We start from the raw sequence: 18,391 nt of genomic DNA, 5'->3' as shown, positions 1-18,391 counted from the left end.
CATGTTGATTTAAACTATACTCTGAACTATGGGGATTTAGACAGTGCTGATTATAAGGAACTCATTAGTTCCATCTCATCTTATAACATGGACATTCTTGTGCAACTTGGTGTACAGATACAAGCAAACTTGTGTACGGATGATGATTACACTGAACAATGGCGCAGCTGAGATGACCAAATTGTTATTTTAAATATAAAGTGGTTCCACTGAACATAGTGGAGGAGCTGCATCTGTTGTGGCTTTGGCTCCTGCGTTCTGCAAATGTATGAAACCTACAGAAAATTGATTAACCAAATAATTTTGATATTGTACAAGAATAGTCCTTCATATCCTATTTAAATGTACAGCCGTTCAGTTGTTTGTGCAAGATTCTTTCTGAAATAACTTTGTGTTTAACAACAATATATATACAACGTACACATTCAGTGTATTTGTACCAAAATACAGTATTCCATGTTTTCAACTCTCCATTTTAGCACTTTCCAGGTAAGATTCCATAGTGCAATGCTAGCTGAAGAAGGAGGATCTATTTACTTGACTGTACAATTGTTTATAATTCTGATTGTATTCTTCAGGGAAATAAGGTGGCATACAATAGGGGATCTTGAGTATCTAAGGAGACGTTTTGAGCTGATGCAGTACCATCTTGTAGGTGGTACACACTGCTGTCCCCTTTGAGTCAGCTGGAGCAATTAAATATTTAAGGTAGTGGACTGAGTGCAAATCAAACAGGCTGCATTGTCCTAGATGGTGTTGAACTTCTTGAGTGTCGCTGGAGCTGCACCAGTCCGTGCAAGTGGAGAGTATACCATCACAGTCCAGACACATACTTTGTAGATCTGGGGTGTGAGGATCTGGGTTCCTTGCTGCAGACTTCCTAGCCTACTCTCATAGTTACAATTATTATACAGCCTTTCCAATTCAGTTTCTGATTGATGTTAACCTCCAAGATTGTTGACAGTGTGAATCCACATGGTAGTGTTGTTGAATGTCAAGGAAAAATGGTTCAATTCTCTGTTGTTGGAGATGATCACTTGTGTGGCCCTTGCTACTTACTAACCTAGCCTGAATGCTATCCAGATCTTACTGCATGTGGTGGCACAAACTTCAAACCTCTAAGACAGCATTAGTTTCTTTTCATTTGTTGATTTGCAACTGTTCACCACTCTGAAAATTGATTCTTTAAGTCAAAAAATAATTGAAAATCTAGAATTTCTCTTCCTGGGTAGAACAAAAAACTGTAAATGATCAAAGTATTTGATTTATGGTTTCAGGTAAATTTATCCAAAGGGCTGTGTATATATTGCTACAAGCAGTCTATCTGGTATATATTCCTCCAAAACATCAATATTTTTATGTATAAGAAGGTGAATCTGTTAAATGTATTTTGTCACATATAGTATGGTACTTTAAGGGGGTTGATGATTGAGAAGAGTGTATCTAGGTCAAAGGCTCACTTAGCAGGTTAGGAATAGAATAATAAGCAAACACTGTGTGACGTTATTGAGATGAATTCTTATTTTTTAATGAATTAACAACAAGCAATTTGAAAAAGCCAGAGATTAGAAACTTATTTACATCTTCTTCTATTTCTTAGCATCAACTAGCAAAAGATATTAAATTTGGCCAGCACCCCTTGACTCTCACTGGGAAAAGAATGGAAGATACTGGAGCTAACTCAGAGGTTGATCAATTTCTCCGCAGTCCATTGGAACAACCTGCTCTGCAGGATACCAAATTTCCAGCCTCAACACCTAAGGTGAGTTTTCAGTCAACACTAGATTTTGTCTGTAAATCTAGCGCTTTGTATAAAATTTGCTCTTTTTCTTTTGAAATTGACAGTTTCTGATAATGTGCTGGCAGAATTTTGTCATTAAAAACCCACAATAAAAGTTCTAATTAGAAAGTTTTGCTTTGTTTGATTGGAGCAATGAAGCAACACTCAGAAGATGTATATTGTAGGAGGGGTAGCTGTTTAAAGTTCTGATATTAGACCCTTCCTGATTAAGGGGCCATTTGCTTCATGAGAAATAGTTTGTAATTTTTTTTTCCCATTGTTTACAAACATGAGGTGGAATTCTCCCTTCCTGGAGCAGTATGGGAAATGGAGAGAAAGTTGAGAAAAGTTACTGAGAATGAAAAAAGTCTCAATCACAACATTGAAAAAGATGTTTACGATTTCGCCTTTAATTTTTAAATGACAACTTCAGCATTTTGCTACTGAGTGACGACTACATTACACATTGCTAATTGCTGAGCTTACCTTGTTTATACATCTGTCACGAGAAACTAGACAGTGCAAATTCCAATCAGATAAGTCAGAGCAGGTAGCTAGTGACTGCAGCTCACTGATAACTTGTCCTAACCATCATTCAGCTCCATCTTCGGCACAAATTCCATCCTTGCTCCTTGGCCACCAACCTCCTTCGGCCTTTGTCCATACAAGTTGGCAGTGGCAAACCACCAGCCTCATCATACCAGCTCTCTGACTAACTGACACAACATTTCAACCCTTCAGCACTTTACCTTGGAACTCAAGGTCACTTTGCACACCAGAACCAGAAGTCAATGCCACAGTCGGCACGCTGACTCTGATCGCCATGCAGAGCGGCTGCACACTTACAAAAACACAGAGCTTAGAGGGAACATTCACACACATGTACCTTATGTATCCACATCTTATGGTTCTTGGCTTCCTTTCTTAGCCCTTGTATGCGTTGTATTTTCTAGGAAGCAGTCAGACACTGTGCCTTGCCCTGCTTTTTATTATACAGTCCTTAGTGCTAAGTTACAGAATGGCAGCCTCTGTAGCTTGCATTGCTTCTCAGTGTAGATAGAACGTAGCTTATCTGTGGCAGGGAACATTGAATAGTCAAGGGGATGGGCATGTCATTGTATGGTACTGGGCTATATCAGTATCACACCTGCAACACATGGCAACAACTTATGTGGCAAATACACTGTTTATGTTTCAAGCAAATGGCCAATCAAAGAGGAGCAGACCTTACTGGGGTCAAGGGGTCTATTGTCAGCCAGTGCGTGTTGCCACAGTCAACTCCAGTCCAGGGCTGCCATAGTCAGACAGGAGCTCGGTCTAGGAATCTGTGTCCTTGCAGTCCACTGATTGAGCCACTGTCACAATGGCAGGTCAAGTGCAACCAATCTGAGGATTACAAGTTGGTCTGTTGGGGTGATGTAGAGGCATTAGTTTGGGGAGCAGTGGGCTAATTTTTCCAGCAATGAGACAAAGGAATGGATTGAGTATTATGGGAGTCGATAAAAAGTGGAATTGGAAAGGCACAGCAGGTCTGGCAGCATTGGAGGAGTAGGAAAGTTGATGGTTCAGGTTGAGCCCCTTCATCAGGATTGGGTAATGTATAATGGATGAATATGGAGCAGCAGTTAGAGGCAATGCATGTGGACAGTGGTGAGGTGTCTAGCATGAGTTAATAGGAATGTCAGAGGTCAGGAAATGTTAGTAGTTTTGGAGAATTTGGTGACTGAGATCTGTTGAGTAGGCATTGTGATGTAAGATGTGTGATTTATATATATCATTTATGTTTGGATTTTGAACTAGTGGTATGTGGGTTTGTTCTGTATTTCTGAAATGTCTGACCTTTTAGATATTTCTGTAGCCACAGTGATTTTTTTTTGTTGAAACAGTCTGACAGAGATAGTTCAGGGAGGCTAATGGGAATTTGTTTACTTTGGGAGAATTGACAAGCAAACAAAGTAAATAAGGTGGTGCATTAGGCTTTCAAGTAGAAGATTCTGGAATTGATGCTTTAGGTGTAGGGGAAGCACTCATAATTTTGGGATGGGAGGAAAGCTTTTTTAGTTTCAGTGAGGCAGTTTGCAGAAGTCTTAGCTGAAACTGCATGTGTAAACAAGAAGTAGTGATCAATTTAGCAAAGTTGACTGATGGTTGGTTTGTAATAGAGAGTGATACCAACAATTTGGGCGCCATTCCCACACCAGCTGAGATTACCATGAAGGATCCTCCTTAAGCTTTCCCTTGTCTGAGGGCTGATGGCCCTCAGGTTAAACCACTACTAATCGTCTCTCTCTCTGTCTCTCTCTCTCTCTCTCAAATGATCTGGTAAGACTATAGTGACTTTACCTTTACATTTACCTAAGAAACAAAGGTAATTTTAGGACTATTAAGAAAAGGATTATGTCAGCTTAGTTTAAAAATTTCAGACCATTAATATTTCAGTAATATTGGGTTAAACCCCTGAAGCTGGGACAATCTGAGTTCAGTTCCATGAAGGCTCCAGGAAGAGGCCATCAGTCTGAAATACAATAATTTATGTCACAGTTAAATTAAGCTAAATTAATGTAATCTGTTCAGATATGGAAGAGAAGAGAATTCTATCTGGTGTGAGTACTGTAAAGCAGTGGATGAAAATGGAATAACGTAGGATAGGTGGCTTCAGTTTGGTTCCACAGGTCAGCGCAACATCAAGGGCTGAAGGGCCAACACTGCGCTGTAATGTTCTATGCTCTACATCAGTGCTTTTGGGATTAATGTAATAGCATTTACCATGTGTTTTGAAATTTTAAAGTTATGTTATATACAAATAATTTGGTTTATGTTATTTTATCTTCATCTCTTTTGCATACTTCTCCATTTTTTTTGTTAAGGCCAAATCTTCAGCATTGTGTGTCTGTGTTACAATAAAAACAAATCAAAAACTTATCATGCCAGATTTCAGTCTGAGATCTGACTTGTTTGGTAATAACATCATCTGGGATGATAACGACATGTAGTATGTAATAGTGAGAACTGTAGTTCAGGAGCTTTAGTGAGAAATGTGTGGTGACCTGGTGACATTGAAGTAGCAGAGAGAGGATGGTGACACTTATCCTTGCACAGAGCAAAGGATCGTTGACCTACTTCCTGTTCTCTTTAACCCGTGACACAACACTGACCTGGGCCGCTATCTGGGTCCAGATTGTCTGTGTCCGATGGCATGGCTTCCTATGGCAGTTAGCCAGGAAAGGCACTGTGGTCTTTTCCAAACTAACTCCCCCGACCCCATCTACCAGCTCCAGGTACCTGACCCTGACTTTGATGAGTCTGTGTTTTCTCCTCTCTGGGTCATGTCCTCAATAATGACAGCCACAGTGTGAGGGTCAGTTTGTATATTGGATGGTGTGCAGCAGGGCTTTGTGTAGGGTGCTAGCTGGGACCCCTACAGTGGCCTGCATTGCCGTCTCTCCTGCTGTGAGACTCTATCAGAAGGGAGCTGAAGGGGCCATTTACATTAATGAGGTGAAGAGCGGAAGATTACATGAGAAAATCCACTCCAATCCATGAATCTCACATGACAAAACTTAACTGAAAATGGGAAAATTCCACATGTGGTATCAATACTTTGTTTTGTTGATTACATGTGGCTTCATATTGTCATGGAGTCAAAGCACTTATGCGAAATAGGAATGGGACAATTACATTGCCATTGCACATTGACTACTTTATCCAAACACTTTTGATGATTGCCATAATAAGTAAAATATCAGCCTAAATTTTAGAAAGTTAACCTCTTTATCTCAGAAAGTAAGTTTGATGTATTCTACTTGCTTGCAGCAATTTACCTTGGTTTGAAACTAAAATGGATTATCATATGGATGGAAAGCACGAGGGGCTGGTGGGAAAGTAAATTGAGTATTACATGTGCCTGGTTGGTGCATTTTTGACAGAGGGGCACATAAAATAGGGCAGGTGTTCAGCCCACCACTTTCCCACACAATCCTGACCCACCCACATTATAAAGGATATGGTCAGGCACCAAAATTAGCACACTGCCCAACATATGTAAATAAATAATTAAATGCTAATTGATCTTGTTATGCTGACTGAAATAAGCCTTCAGTAGCTGGCATCCCATCACCAATCACCCTTTATTTACAAATGCATAGCCTTTGACAATAGCACTGCCTCTTGCTGAGTCAGACATTCCGGGGCTCAATATCCCAGACATTCACCTTTTTATTTCAGAGCTGAAAATGTGTTGCTGGAAAAGCGCAGCAGGTCAGGCAGCATCCAAGGAGCAAGAGAATCGACGTTTCGGGCATGAGCCCTTCTTCAGGAGGGCTGAAGAAGGGCTCATGCCCAAAACGTCGATTTTCCTGCTCCTTGGATGCTGCCTGACCTGCTGCGCTTTTCCAGCAACACATTTTCAGCTCTGATCTCCAGCATCTGCAGTCCTCACTTTCTCCTAGAACCTTTTTATGTCAGTCAGGTCTCCCTGATTGGACCAGATTAACAGCTCCTCTCAGAGAACTCATATTGTATGAGGTCTAGCTGGCTGACCTCGCTACAAACACTACACTGACTCAATAATACTGCAGGTTTGGTTAGGCAGGCAGAAGTGAGCATATTTTAAAAGTATGTGGGAATTAAGGAGGTGTACTTTCGGAGGGTGCCTGTAGTGCATTGGGGATATCCCACCAGAAGCTCGTACTCTCCTTTCCAAGTCACACAGTCCTTAAAAGATATCCTCCTTACCATCACCTCCCTAAGATCCCCAAGCCTTCCCCAACCTGTACCTCTGGCTCCAGAGTCCTTTCTCTTGGGACTGATTGTAGTTCCACGACTCCCCATTATGGACCTCTAGCACTGTCGGCACTGTGGGAGCTGGTAGCCACCATTAGAATTTTGCTGTTGCTCAAATGGCTGATTTTCATCCCACTTAAGGGCAGAGGTTCCACTCTGTGTTATGTTATCCCATTACCACCCTGTCATGGCTATGAGGAAGGCTTGTTTCGAGTCTGTCGGCTGGCTGCTAATTTGCCATCAAACGAAGATGAGTCATTCACTCCCCCACTGGTCCCCCTGTGATTTCCATCCACACACTCATAGAGTCATACAGCATGGAAATAGGCCCTTCTGCCCAACTTGTTCATGCTGACCAGGTTTCCTAAACTGAACTCATCCCAATTGCCTGCATATGGACCCCGAATCCCACTAAACCTTTACTATCTATGTACTTGTCCAGATGCCTTATAAATGTTGTAATTGTACCCACCTCCACCATTTCCTCTGGCAGCTCATTCTATACATGCACTACCCTCTGCGTGAGAAAGTTGCTCTTCAGGTTCCTTTTAATTCTTTCCCCTCTCATTTAAACCTGTGCCCTCTAGTTTTGGACTCCCCAACCTTGGCTATTCATCTTGTCTGTGCCCTTCATGAGTTTATGAACCATTAGCTTCCTCCACCTTCTACACTCCAGGGAAAAAGTCCCAGTCTGTCTAGCCTCTCCTTATAACTCGGTACCATTCTCGTTAAATCTTTTTTTCATCCTTTCTAGTTCAATAACATCCTTCCTATAGCAGGGCGACCAGAATTGTACTCCAAATAGGGCCTTACCAATGTCTCATACAGCTGTAACATGTCCAAATCCAATGCTCTGAGTGATGCAGGCATGGGTGCCAAATGCCTTCTTCACCACCTTACCTACCTTAGGGATAAAAACATTCTAAGATTCTGATGTTTCCATTTGTTGTAGCTAACCAGAAGAAACTCTTTGAGGTGATAATTAGAAACTAATAATTTGGAGGGAAATTACATGAAAGCAGACAATTGGGTAGATTTTGCAACAAATTCACAATACACAACAGTGACAAATAGGTTTAGAAAGTGGACTCTGCAGTGCAGCCTTTTACTGCACTGCAGGTGGAAATTTGTGTCCAAAATTGCAGCCACAATATGAGCAATACTGAGTTTGCCAGACAGGATGTTATAAAGGCCAAATAGAGCGTGTCCTTTTGCCAATAAAATATGAGAGTTGGGGGCTTTATATATCAAATATATCTCTTGCAATTGCAGTTTTTGCCTGAGTGATCAGCGATAGTACTGATTGGCTTGATGAAAACCAACACCACACAACATGCAGTTCAGACATGTCAAGTACTGATCATCACAACTTCTGGTTCTGAGACCTCTAACCATGGTCCCAATTCCAAAATCCAAGAGACCACTTTTCCCAAATCCAGATCTGATGCTCAGACCTAATCCAGAAAACCTAAACCATGCCAACAGCACTTCCTAACCCCAACTTGAAACTCCCAACACTTTTTCCCTGAACCACAATAAACCCTGGATCATGCATCTGAGGCCCAACCTTTGCTTATCCAGATGTTTGTGATCTTATTTCATTTCTTTCCTGAGCATTGATAGACAAATCTGTGTGGTTCCTACCCACATGCTATCTCTCTTATATTCAGGCCTGATGTCCAAAATTCCAGGCTCCTTCGATCTCCTCATGTTCCTCCTGGCTGTTTATACTCCAGAGCTGCTGTCCAAACATGAGAAGTACTAAATTTCTAGGCTTCAATATATGTAGATATAGATTTTAAATCTGACATTGTAAATAATAATCAGTACACTAAACATTGTTAGAGTCTTTATTTCTGTAGTGCATCCTTGAAATTAATTCCATATCAGTCATTCAATGTATTCTGTTCAACAGAGGTCAATTTTGGGACCACAACTATTCCCATTATGCATTAATGATCTGGAAGAAGGAACTGAAGTCATTGTTGCTAATTTTGCGGTGACAGAAAGTTAGGTGGAGGGACAGGTAGTGTTGAGGAAGCAGAAAGGCTGCAGAAGGACTTGGACAGGCTAGGAGAGTGGGCAAAGAAATGGAATGTAATGTGGGAAAGTATGAGGTTATATACTTTGATAGGAAGATTAGATGCATTGACTACTTTCTAAATGTGGAAGGGCTGCAGAAATCTGAAGTACAAAAAGGAGTTAAGCGATCTAGTTCAGGAGTCTCTTAATGTTAACGTGCAGGTTCAGTTGTCACTTAGGAAGATAAATGCAGTCTTGCAGAGGGCTAAAATACAAGAGCAGAAATGCAGTGCTGAAGCTGTATGATGCTCTGGTCAGACCATATTTGGAATATTATGATCAATTTTGGATGCTGTATCTAAGGAAGGATAAGCTTGTATTGGAGGGGGTCCAGAGGAGGTTTACAAGAATGATCTGGGGATGAAGGGCTTGTCGTATGAGGTGAATTGAGGACTCTGGAACTGGACTTGGTGGAGTTTAGAAGGAAGACAGGGAGAATCAAATTGAAACTTACAGTATACTGAGAGGCCTGGATAGAGTGGACATGGAGAAGATGTTTCCACTGGTTGGAGAGAATAAGACTCAAGGGCATAGCCTCAAATAAAGAAATGACCCTTTAGAACTGAGATGAGGAGGCATTTCTTTGGTCAGAGGGTGGTGAATCTGTGGAACTCCTTGCCATGGAAGGCTGTGGAGGACAAGTCATTGAGTGCATTTGATACAAAGATAGGTTCTCGATTAGTAAGGGGATCCAGGACCATGGGGAGAGGGCAGGAGAATGGGGTTGAGAAACCTATCAGCCATAATTGAATGGTGGAATAGACTATTTTTAGATTACTTAGTCTGGAAACAAGTCCACACCGATACTAACCCCCTGAAGTGCAACCCACCCAGACCCATTCCGCTACGTTTACCCCTTCACCTAACACTACAGGCAATTTAGCAGAGCCAATTCACCTAACCTGCACATATTTGGATTGTGAGAGGAAACCGGAGCACCCGGAGGAAACCCACGCAGACACGGGGAGAATGTGCAAACTCCACACAGAGAGTCGCCTGAGGTGGGAATTGAACCCGGGTCTCTGATGCTGTGAGGCAGCAGTGCTAACCACTGTGCCACCGTGCTGCCCATTGATGGGCAGGATGGCCTAATTCTATGCGTGTATGTTATGGATTGTATGGAATGATGGAAAGATCAGCTGAACTGAATATTGCTGCACCTTTACACATTTAGCCTTAGATGTGAAGTTAGTATGTATTTCAAAGGTACAAAGGGCTTTTTGTTACATTGTTTAATGTCAACACTTTCCATTATCTTCCATAATTATTTTCACTTTTATAATCATCAACATTTTTTAATCCATCCTTCCATTTCATTTTCCCTTCTCAGTCCAATGACCCATCCAATCGGCTTAGTTCCTTGAGTTTAGATGAAACAAGAGTTGAAGCAGAAGAGCAGGTAACAAAATTTTACATCACTAAAAAATGGTTGGTCAGTTTATTTACAATTTGCAAGCTGAGAACTGAATGTGTAAATGAACAGTAATGACAAAATTGTCACCATTTTACAACACATATACAGTCTGTAGTCTGATATTCCAGCTAGCACTAGGATTATTTATGTTATAATCTAGTACTGTATATCAATTCTTAATCATAAACAGTAAGTTTATGGAAACACACAGAAACTTAAACACAGCAGCCGACATTTACACTGCTGAATTAGGGTAGCAGAAAACAGAAAATTTCTCAGTTTGGTACACTCATCTTGGGAGAAAGCGTTCAAATGGCAGGCTGAATGAATTTTTGTTCTATATTCATTCACAGGGTTGTGAGTTTCTCTGACTAGGCCAGCAGTTATTGCTCATCCTTAATTGTTCAGTTAAGGAGACAGTAAAAAGTTAACCACAAATCAAAAAGAAGAGTCCACCACATTGGATTCATATGTGGGGCCAGACAAAGTAGTTTCATTTCCTAAAGAACATTGGTGAGCCAGATAGTTTTTTCTGACAATTGCCGGTGGTTTTGTGGTTATCATTAGACTTCTAATTCCATATTTTATTGATTTCAAATTCCACAATCTGCCAAGCCAGGATTTGAAGCTGAGTCCCCAGAACGTTATCTGGGTTTTTGGATTAATAGTGCCACCATACCAGTGCTTAATTTCAGTGTTCACATATGTAGGATGAAGGTGTGCCCACTGTCCCCCAGACAATCTAGGGGGCCACAGTGACTGCCAAGTGCTGAGGTAGACTGTTAAAAAGGCCTTGTTTCTCTGAAAGTTTGCTCCCATTGTTTCTTGATTACTGGCCCTTCTATACCTCTTTAACAATCCCACTCTCGTGCCAAGCCCATATGTGTCAAACATCCCAGTATCCAACATAAGAAGCTATGCTCAGATAGGCATGGGGTTAGATAGCAAGGAAACAGACCCTTCAGTCCAGTTCATCCTTGCCGTTCAGATATCCAATCTGACCTAGTCCCGTTTGCCAGCATTTGGCCCATATCCCTCTAGACCCTTCCTATTCATAATTCTCATCCAGATGCCTTCTAAATGTTGTAATTGTACCAGCCTCCACCACTTCCTCTGCCAGCTTGTTCCACACATGCATCACCCTCTGTGTGAAAAAGTTACCCCTTCAGTCCTTTTTAAATCATTTCCCTTCAAACCAATGCTCTCTTGTTATGGATTCCCCCATCCCAGGAAAAAAGAACTTGGCTATTCACCCTATCTCTTCACCTCATGATTTTATAGATCTCCATAAGGTTAACCCTCAATCTCCAACACTCTTCAGCCTCTCCCTATAGCTCAAACTCTCCAGTCCCAGCAACATCTTTGTAAGTATTTTTTGTACCCTCTCAAGTTTCGCAACACCCTTCCTATAGAAGATCGACTAGAACCGTATGCAGTATTCCAAACGTGGCCTTGCCAATATCCTGTACAGCTGCAGCATGACATCCCAACTCCTGTACTCAGTGCACTGACTAATGAAGGCAAGTGTGCCAAACACTTTCTTCACATCCTGTCCACCTGCTAGTCCACTTTCAAGGAATTGTGCACCTGCACCCCTGGGTCTCTTTGTTTGGCAACACTCACCTGAGCCTGACGAGTAAATGTATAAGACCTACTCTGGTCTGCTTTACAAAAATGCAATACCTCACATTTATCTAAACTAAAATCTGTCTGCCAGTCCTTGAGGAGATGAAGTTCTAAATATCTCTGATAAAGTTCACTATTATTAAGAAAAAACTCCCCCATTCATCAGTGCCCATTTAAACTTTTTAAATCCTCTTAAGTACTTAACCCCATTTTGAAACATCAGATGTGTATTCATAACCACACATTGGAGACATCCAATGTTTTAATAACCTCTTTGAACTTTAAACAAAATAGCAAAACTGTGCACCTGCACACTCACCACCTCCACACTCCCCACCACCAGCAGTAACTCTACTGTGAGATTGTGGAAGGCAGCCAAACACTGACAACACTATTAGCAGGGATATGTCAATAAACAAACAAACATTGAAATCGCTTGGACATATCCTTTTTCAACTCTCAGATGCAGGCAGAAGTTTGTCTTCAGATGTGTTATCCGTTTAATGATGACTTTCTGATACTTCTCTACAATTTATCTGCCCTTTAAAAGCATTGTTGACTTCTCTAAAAGTTTCTAACCCCCTCATGCAGAAACTTTGTGAAAATGTGGTTTCTTTGAACTCAGCACTGATTTCAAATGGCCTTGTTGATTTCAATCTTCTCATATTTGGAGTTCTGTCTTGTTCCCATTCCTTCCCCATAACCAGACACATCCCCTTTCAAACAAAAATAAGATCTTCCAGAAATGAGGGGGTGGGACTTCAGGACCCCCAGCACTCCCCATCATTTTGGAGAGAACTGTCCCAGTGTTTTTGTTTTGTTTGAAATCTCAGAATCCATGGCAGTTTGTTTTCATTTTAGTTTAAACAAGATTCTCTTCTATTTCGTGACTGTATTTTGTAACTCTTCTCATTTTTAAAACTTAAGGTGCTCGTAATGATGACAGCTGTGTTTTTTTTAGGTTTCTACTGTTCGACCCTTATGGCCCAGTAGATCTCTGTCATTAGTGACTTCTGGTGGGACCATTGAATCGATTAACCTGGATGCTGTTCCACAGTCTGTGAGACGCCTGGACAACACAGCAGCGAAACATAAACTCTCTGTCAAGCCAAGAAATCAAAGAATCTCAAAGAAACATGGGAGACTTGCACAGGTACATGTACTGTTAAAATTCATTGTGAGAATTTTTGTTCTTCAGTTTGGAACAGTTTTCAAACACCATGTGAGCCGTGTGATATAATATCAGTGAGATAACAGTTGGGGTTCCAAAGGGAGATTACATACATTTTAGATATGCTCTGAAATATTTTAGGAACTGGACAATTAAATTATTCATTCTTACAGTACTTGTATGTTAATCAGTAGCATAGAACCATAACAGAAATGGCTGGAAAAACTCAGCAAGTCTGGCAGCATTTGTGAAGAGAAATCAGAGTAAACATTTCAGATCCAGTCACCCTTCCTCAGAACTGATGGTCGATAGGAAAATGTGGGTTTTTATGCAGAAGAGAAGTTAGTGAGAGGGGGCAAGGAGTAAGGAGTAAATGATAGGTGGGTATAGAACCCAAGAGAGAGAAACACAGTTAGACAGACAAAGGAGTGGATGACGATCTGGCTAGGAGGGTGAATAGCTGTTAATGGAGACTATTCGTGGCTAACAATGGGTTGGTGTAATAACAGACTATGCGATCACAAGGCCTGGTGTGTGGGAGTGGGGGCTAGGGCATAGGAGAGTTCAAGCCCTAAAGTTATTGAAATCGATATTAAGTCCAGAAGGCTGCAAGGTCCTCAAGCAGAAATGAGGTGTTGTTCTTCCAGCTTACATTGAGCGTCGCTGGAATAGTGCAGAGATATTGGCCAGGGAACAGGCCGCTGGAAGCTCAAAGTCACTCCTGCAGGCAGAACGTCGATGTTCTGTGAAGTGATCATCCAGATTACATTTTGTTTCCCCAATGTAGAGGAGACCGCATTGTGAGCAGCGAATGCAGTAGGTTAGATTGTGTGAAGTGCAGCATAGAACCATAAACATTTGTAGCACAGAAAGTAATAATTTGGCCCATCCGTCTCTACTGGCTTTATGAGAGGATTATGCAAAACTGATCCCAAGGTTGCCTTACACCAGGATCCTGTACCCTCCTTTGCTTCAAATACTTAACTCGTTTCCCTTAACACAACTGTTTCTGCCTCATCCATTCCCAGTGGCAAAGTATTACAATCTCCAATAGCCATGCGATTTTCCTTTGGAGCCCCAACTGTTACCTCACTGCATTCTCTCCTATCCTATATCCTTGCCGTCTTACTGCTAACTCAATGAATAATTCATTATTAATAATTCACCAACAAGAGGAAATAATCTTTCCCTCTTTGTCCTATCAATATCTTTATAGTTTACATTGTTTTTCTTATCCTTGCTGCTGTTGCATTTATCCTCAAACATAGACATAGAAGCATTGAAAATGGAAGTAGGAGCAGCCTGTTCCACCATTCAATATGATCATGGCTGGTCATCCAACTCAGTACCATTTTCCTGCTTCCACCCCATATCCTTTGATCATTTTAGCCCTAGGAACTATATGTATTGCCTTCTTGAAAACATTCAACGTTTTGGCCTCAACCATTTTCTGTGGCAGAGAATTCTGGGTGAAGAAATTTCTCCTCAACTCAGTCTTAAATAGTCAACCCTGTATCCATAGACTGTGACCTCTGGTTCTGGACTTCCTGGTCCTCGTAAGCATCCTGTCTGTCTGTCCAGTCTTGCTAGAATTTACATGCTCATCTCGCACTCTTCACAAGGCTTGACCACCCCAGTTTCAGGCTTCACCACATCCCCACCGCCTGGGCTGCCTGCTCTCAATGCCTTGTAGCCTGTTCCTGTTCCCGCTGCTGCCTCAGGCTGCCTGCTTCTGCTCTCACACTGCCCACCTCGGGCTGCCTGACCCTGCCAATGCTGCCTTGTTTCGCTTTTTTCGCTGAAAAGAAGGAAAAATGAAGATGAAAGAGAAAAGAAGAAAGAAATCGAGAAAGAAGGATGCAGTGGCTTGGTGCTGGGGAGTGGATGTGCTCAGGAGCCAGAATGCTACCTTCCCCCTCCACTGCCACTGCCACCATCTTATATCTAGCAGAATGACATATGACCAGGGTGAGTACAGTGAGCAGGATGAAATGTGAGTGCAGCGACATGTGTTGAGCCTCTGCTTGTGGGTTGATCTATCACTAAATTATCACTGTTGCTCAATGAAATACTGAACTGTCACATTGGTGCAGACAGCCTCATCTTTTGAGGCTAAGATTAAGATAACTCTTATTTAAATTATTACTGCTGTTATGTACAAACTGTTTTAAAATGTTTGAAGTGAATTTACATATTTGCAACTTTTAGGAAATGCGGAGTGTGACGATCCATGAATTTGACTTTGCGCTGGAAGAGAAGGAGACGATTTTTGTGGCGAAGGACCTAAAATATTACAAAAGGGAAGAGGATAAAGGACAAGGAGAGACAAGCCATCTTAAATTTGGGAAGGAAAGATGCAGAAATGAAATAATGGTGCAAAATAGGCAGGAAGCAGAGCAAAGCCATTCTGAATTGGAGGGCCAAAAGAGACAGGAAGAAGAACAAGAGGAAACTGAAGAACAAATAATACAAGAGGAAGATCGGATACATTATGAAATGGAAAAACCGAAACTAAATGAGGAAGAATTAAGTGGGGAAGAACAGAAATGTGTTGAATTCGAGGAGCAGCAAGCACATGAGAAGGAACAAAAATATTATGAAATGGAGCAGCAAGAAATACACGAGGAGGAGCAAAAATGTGGTGAAATGGAGAAACAAAAGTTGTACACGGAAGATCAGAAAGATCACGAATTGGAAGACCAGAAATTACATGAAGAAGCAATAGGTGAAACAGAAGAGCACACACCATTTGAGGAAGAGCAAAACAATGAAGTGAAAGAGCAAACGTTGGGTGAGGAAGAAGAAAAATGTGAACTGAAGGAGAACAGATTATATCAGGGTGAAAAAAGATGTGATGAAATGGACAAACCAAAAAGTGACACAGAAAAGCAAGGTCATGAGTTGATGGAGTTGGAAATGAAGAAAGAGGAACAAAAGTGCTTTGAGGTAGAAGGCCTGAGGAAAGAAGATTTATATTTCCATGCTGCTGAAAACAACCAACCGAATGAAGAGCCAAGAAAACACAATTTGGAAGAACAGAAAGAAATAGAAAGACAGCATGATTTGAAGAAACAACAAAGGGAAAAACAGAGTCAAAAGGATGCTGAGCCGTTAAATCAAGAAAAGCAGCAATTCCTTGAGGCACAGGAAGAGGAGCAACGTAGAGGGGAACTTAGATGGAAAGAGGTAGATCAAAGACAAACATCGTCAACTCCCTTTTCATTCCAAGTTTCTTCAGGAGAAAAGCAAATCATTTTTCAGAAAGTTAATCTGACCCCTGTGACCCATCCAAGAGAAGCTGTTCCTTCTTCAGATGTGAATGAGCTACAGGCCTCTACAAAGTCAAGTAATGGCCTTTCATCTTCAATTTACGTTCCCCATACAGCCATTTTGGTTACAGGAGCACAGCTTTGTGGTACAGCTGTTGATCTGAAACAGATCAAAGACACAGCTTGTAAGACGTTGCTTGGCTTTTCAGAAGAGAGAAAAACGATTGATTTACCACCAGTTGAAAAGCCAACTAAATCCAATCAGGGTGCCAGAAGTAGAATTGGCAAATCCAAATTCAATCCAGAACCATCAGTCGAGCAGGCAAGATCAACAGCTTTAACTGAGTGGGCTGCCATTAGGGCGAAAATTCTTAAAAGTTCGGATGAAAGGTTTCAAGAAAGAAGAGTACATGGGAGATTTAGTGATGACTGGACTACCTTCAGATCTTCCAGTATGCATAGCAGCTTGAGAAAAACTTTATCTGCGAATGCAAAATTCTCCATAACACCTGCATGGCAGAAATGGGCAGATGGCAATAAAATCAGCAATTCTGAGAAAATGAGTATCTCCCACAAAGCAGAGAAACAAACTACACCTGAGGAAACTGTATTTGCACATATTTGCGCTTTGGAGTCTTCTGAACCTAGTGGGCTATTGACGTCTGAAAACATTGCACAGGATGCAGCCAAAGACACACAAGATGACTCGCATTCGGATAATCATAATATTAGGACAGGAGATGCTGCTGAAGGTTACAAATTTGCCAAAGATCTTCCATCGTTTCTAGTTCCAAGTCTTCCTGCTGTGCAAAGGAAAGAGCATTCACTCCTGCAAGCTCAACCTCCCGTTACTAACCAAACTGCTACAAATGTGATCACACAAACCGAAGGGGCAATGGATACGTCCCCATTTGGTATAAAATTACGGAGGACCCACTATTCCCTTCGGTTCCACTATGAACAGCAAGGAGAACAAAAACGGAAGAAACGGTATAGTGCTGGAGATAGTATGGAAGGAATTCCAGCATTCCTGGCCTCAAAAGAAAAAGAAGGTGAATCATACACAGTTTCTGGTAAGCAATTCTCTTATAACAAAGATAATAAGGTTGGTAACATTTTGAAAGACAGCTCAAATAGCATTTCAGACATTTCACAGACTGGGATTACGCATCTAAGTAGCATTGATGTGGCAAAACATGTTAAAAATAAACTTGCTGCACGTTCAAATGAGAAAGTTTCATCAAGGCCACAACCATCTCAGAAACCTGCTTTAGCACCCAAGCCTACACGGTTCACTCCACCTCCGTCCCCTCACAGTACCTTAAACAAGAGTGCAGATCACAAAAACACAAAGAATCTACTTGATTCAAATGTGAGAAAAGAAGATGAGAAGAATGACACCTCAGTTCAAACATACAGAGTAAAGAATGAAGAAGTGGAAACAAAGGATAGAAAATCTTTTTTCCCATCCATCAACATTCCATGGAGAGAGAGGGCAGACAAAAAGTCAGACTCCATTAAGAAAGGTAGGCAAAGTGTGAAGTATCTATAGGTATTTTGGTTTCAGTGTGCTTCGCTGTATATTGGTCATGCACTTTTTTGTCAATTCACTGGTGGGATTGGGCATCATTGACTGGTCCAGTTCCTGGCTGCCCTTCAGAAGGTGGTGGTGAGCTGCCTTCTTGAACCACTGCAGTTCATGTGCTCTGGGTAGACTCACAGTGTCCTTTGGGAGGAAATTCTAGGATTTTATCCCAATGATGCTGAAAAAATAGTGATATATTTCCAAGTCAGGTTGTTGAATGGCATGATGGGGAATGTGCAGGTGGTGGTGTTCCCATGTATTTGCTGCATTTGTTGTTCAAAATGGAAGTGGTTGTGGGTTTGGAAGGTGCTGAATTAAGAATCTTGATGAATTTTAGATGAACTTTAATTCTTCAGGAGCACTATGAAGTAAAAAGAAATTAAAGTTTTGCATTTATGTAGCACCTCTTGCATCTGCACAAAGTGCTTCCACCCATTAGAATATTACTGGAATGCAGTCATAATTGTCAGAAACTGCAATATACACACAATTCTTATCAACATATATGTGATAATGACCAAATGGTGTCTTTATAGGTGTTGGTTGTTGGTTGTCTTGAAATAGTGACATAAGTCTTGATATCAAAGGGAGTGAAGTATGGAAGTTTTGCTAAAACTATACAAGACACGAGCCTAACTACAGGCCAGTACTGAAAACAGTTTTGGGCCCCTATTTCAGAAAA

At 41.3% G+C, this 18,391-nt stretch overlaps 1 protein-coding gene across 8 annotated transcripts in view; it reads left to right on the top strand.

The window, feature by feature from the left end:
- Positions 1 to 18,391, top strand: part of cracd (capping protein inhibiting regulator of actin dynamics) — a 216,741-nt gene that overhangs the window by 171,241 nt on the left and 27,109 nt on the right. For 6 of the 8 annotated variants that reach the window (XM_043690478.1, XM_043690470.1, XM_043690507.1 and 3 more), the window contains 4 exons: positions 1,601 to 1,762; positions 9,975 to 10,043; positions 12,646 to 12,837; positions 15,064 to 17,650. In XM_043690478.1, coding sequence (XP_043546413.1) covers positions 1,601 to 1,762; positions 9,975 to 10,043; positions 12,646 to 12,837; positions 15,064 to 17,650 — 3,010 coding nt within the window. The remainder of the gene's footprint in view (positions 1 to 1,600; positions 1,763 to 9,974; positions 10,044 to 12,645; positions 12,838 to 15,063; positions 17,651 to 18,391) is intronic. The other 2 variants (XM_043690532.1, XM_043690497.1) reach the window with 2 other exon arrangements.

This window comes from Chiloscyllium plagiosum, chromosome 1 (assembly GCF_004010195.1).
Source record: "Chiloscyllium plagiosum isolate BGI_BamShark_2017 chromosome 1, ASM401019v2, whole genome shotgun sequence".
NCBI classification, from domain to species: domain Eukaryota; kingdom Metazoa; phylum Chordata; class Chondrichthyes; order Orectolobiformes; family Hemiscylliidae; genus Chiloscyllium; species Chiloscyllium plagiosum.
The sequence above is the reverse complement of the archived record's forward strand: the minus strand, read 5'-3'. Positions and strand labels throughout refer to the sequence as shown.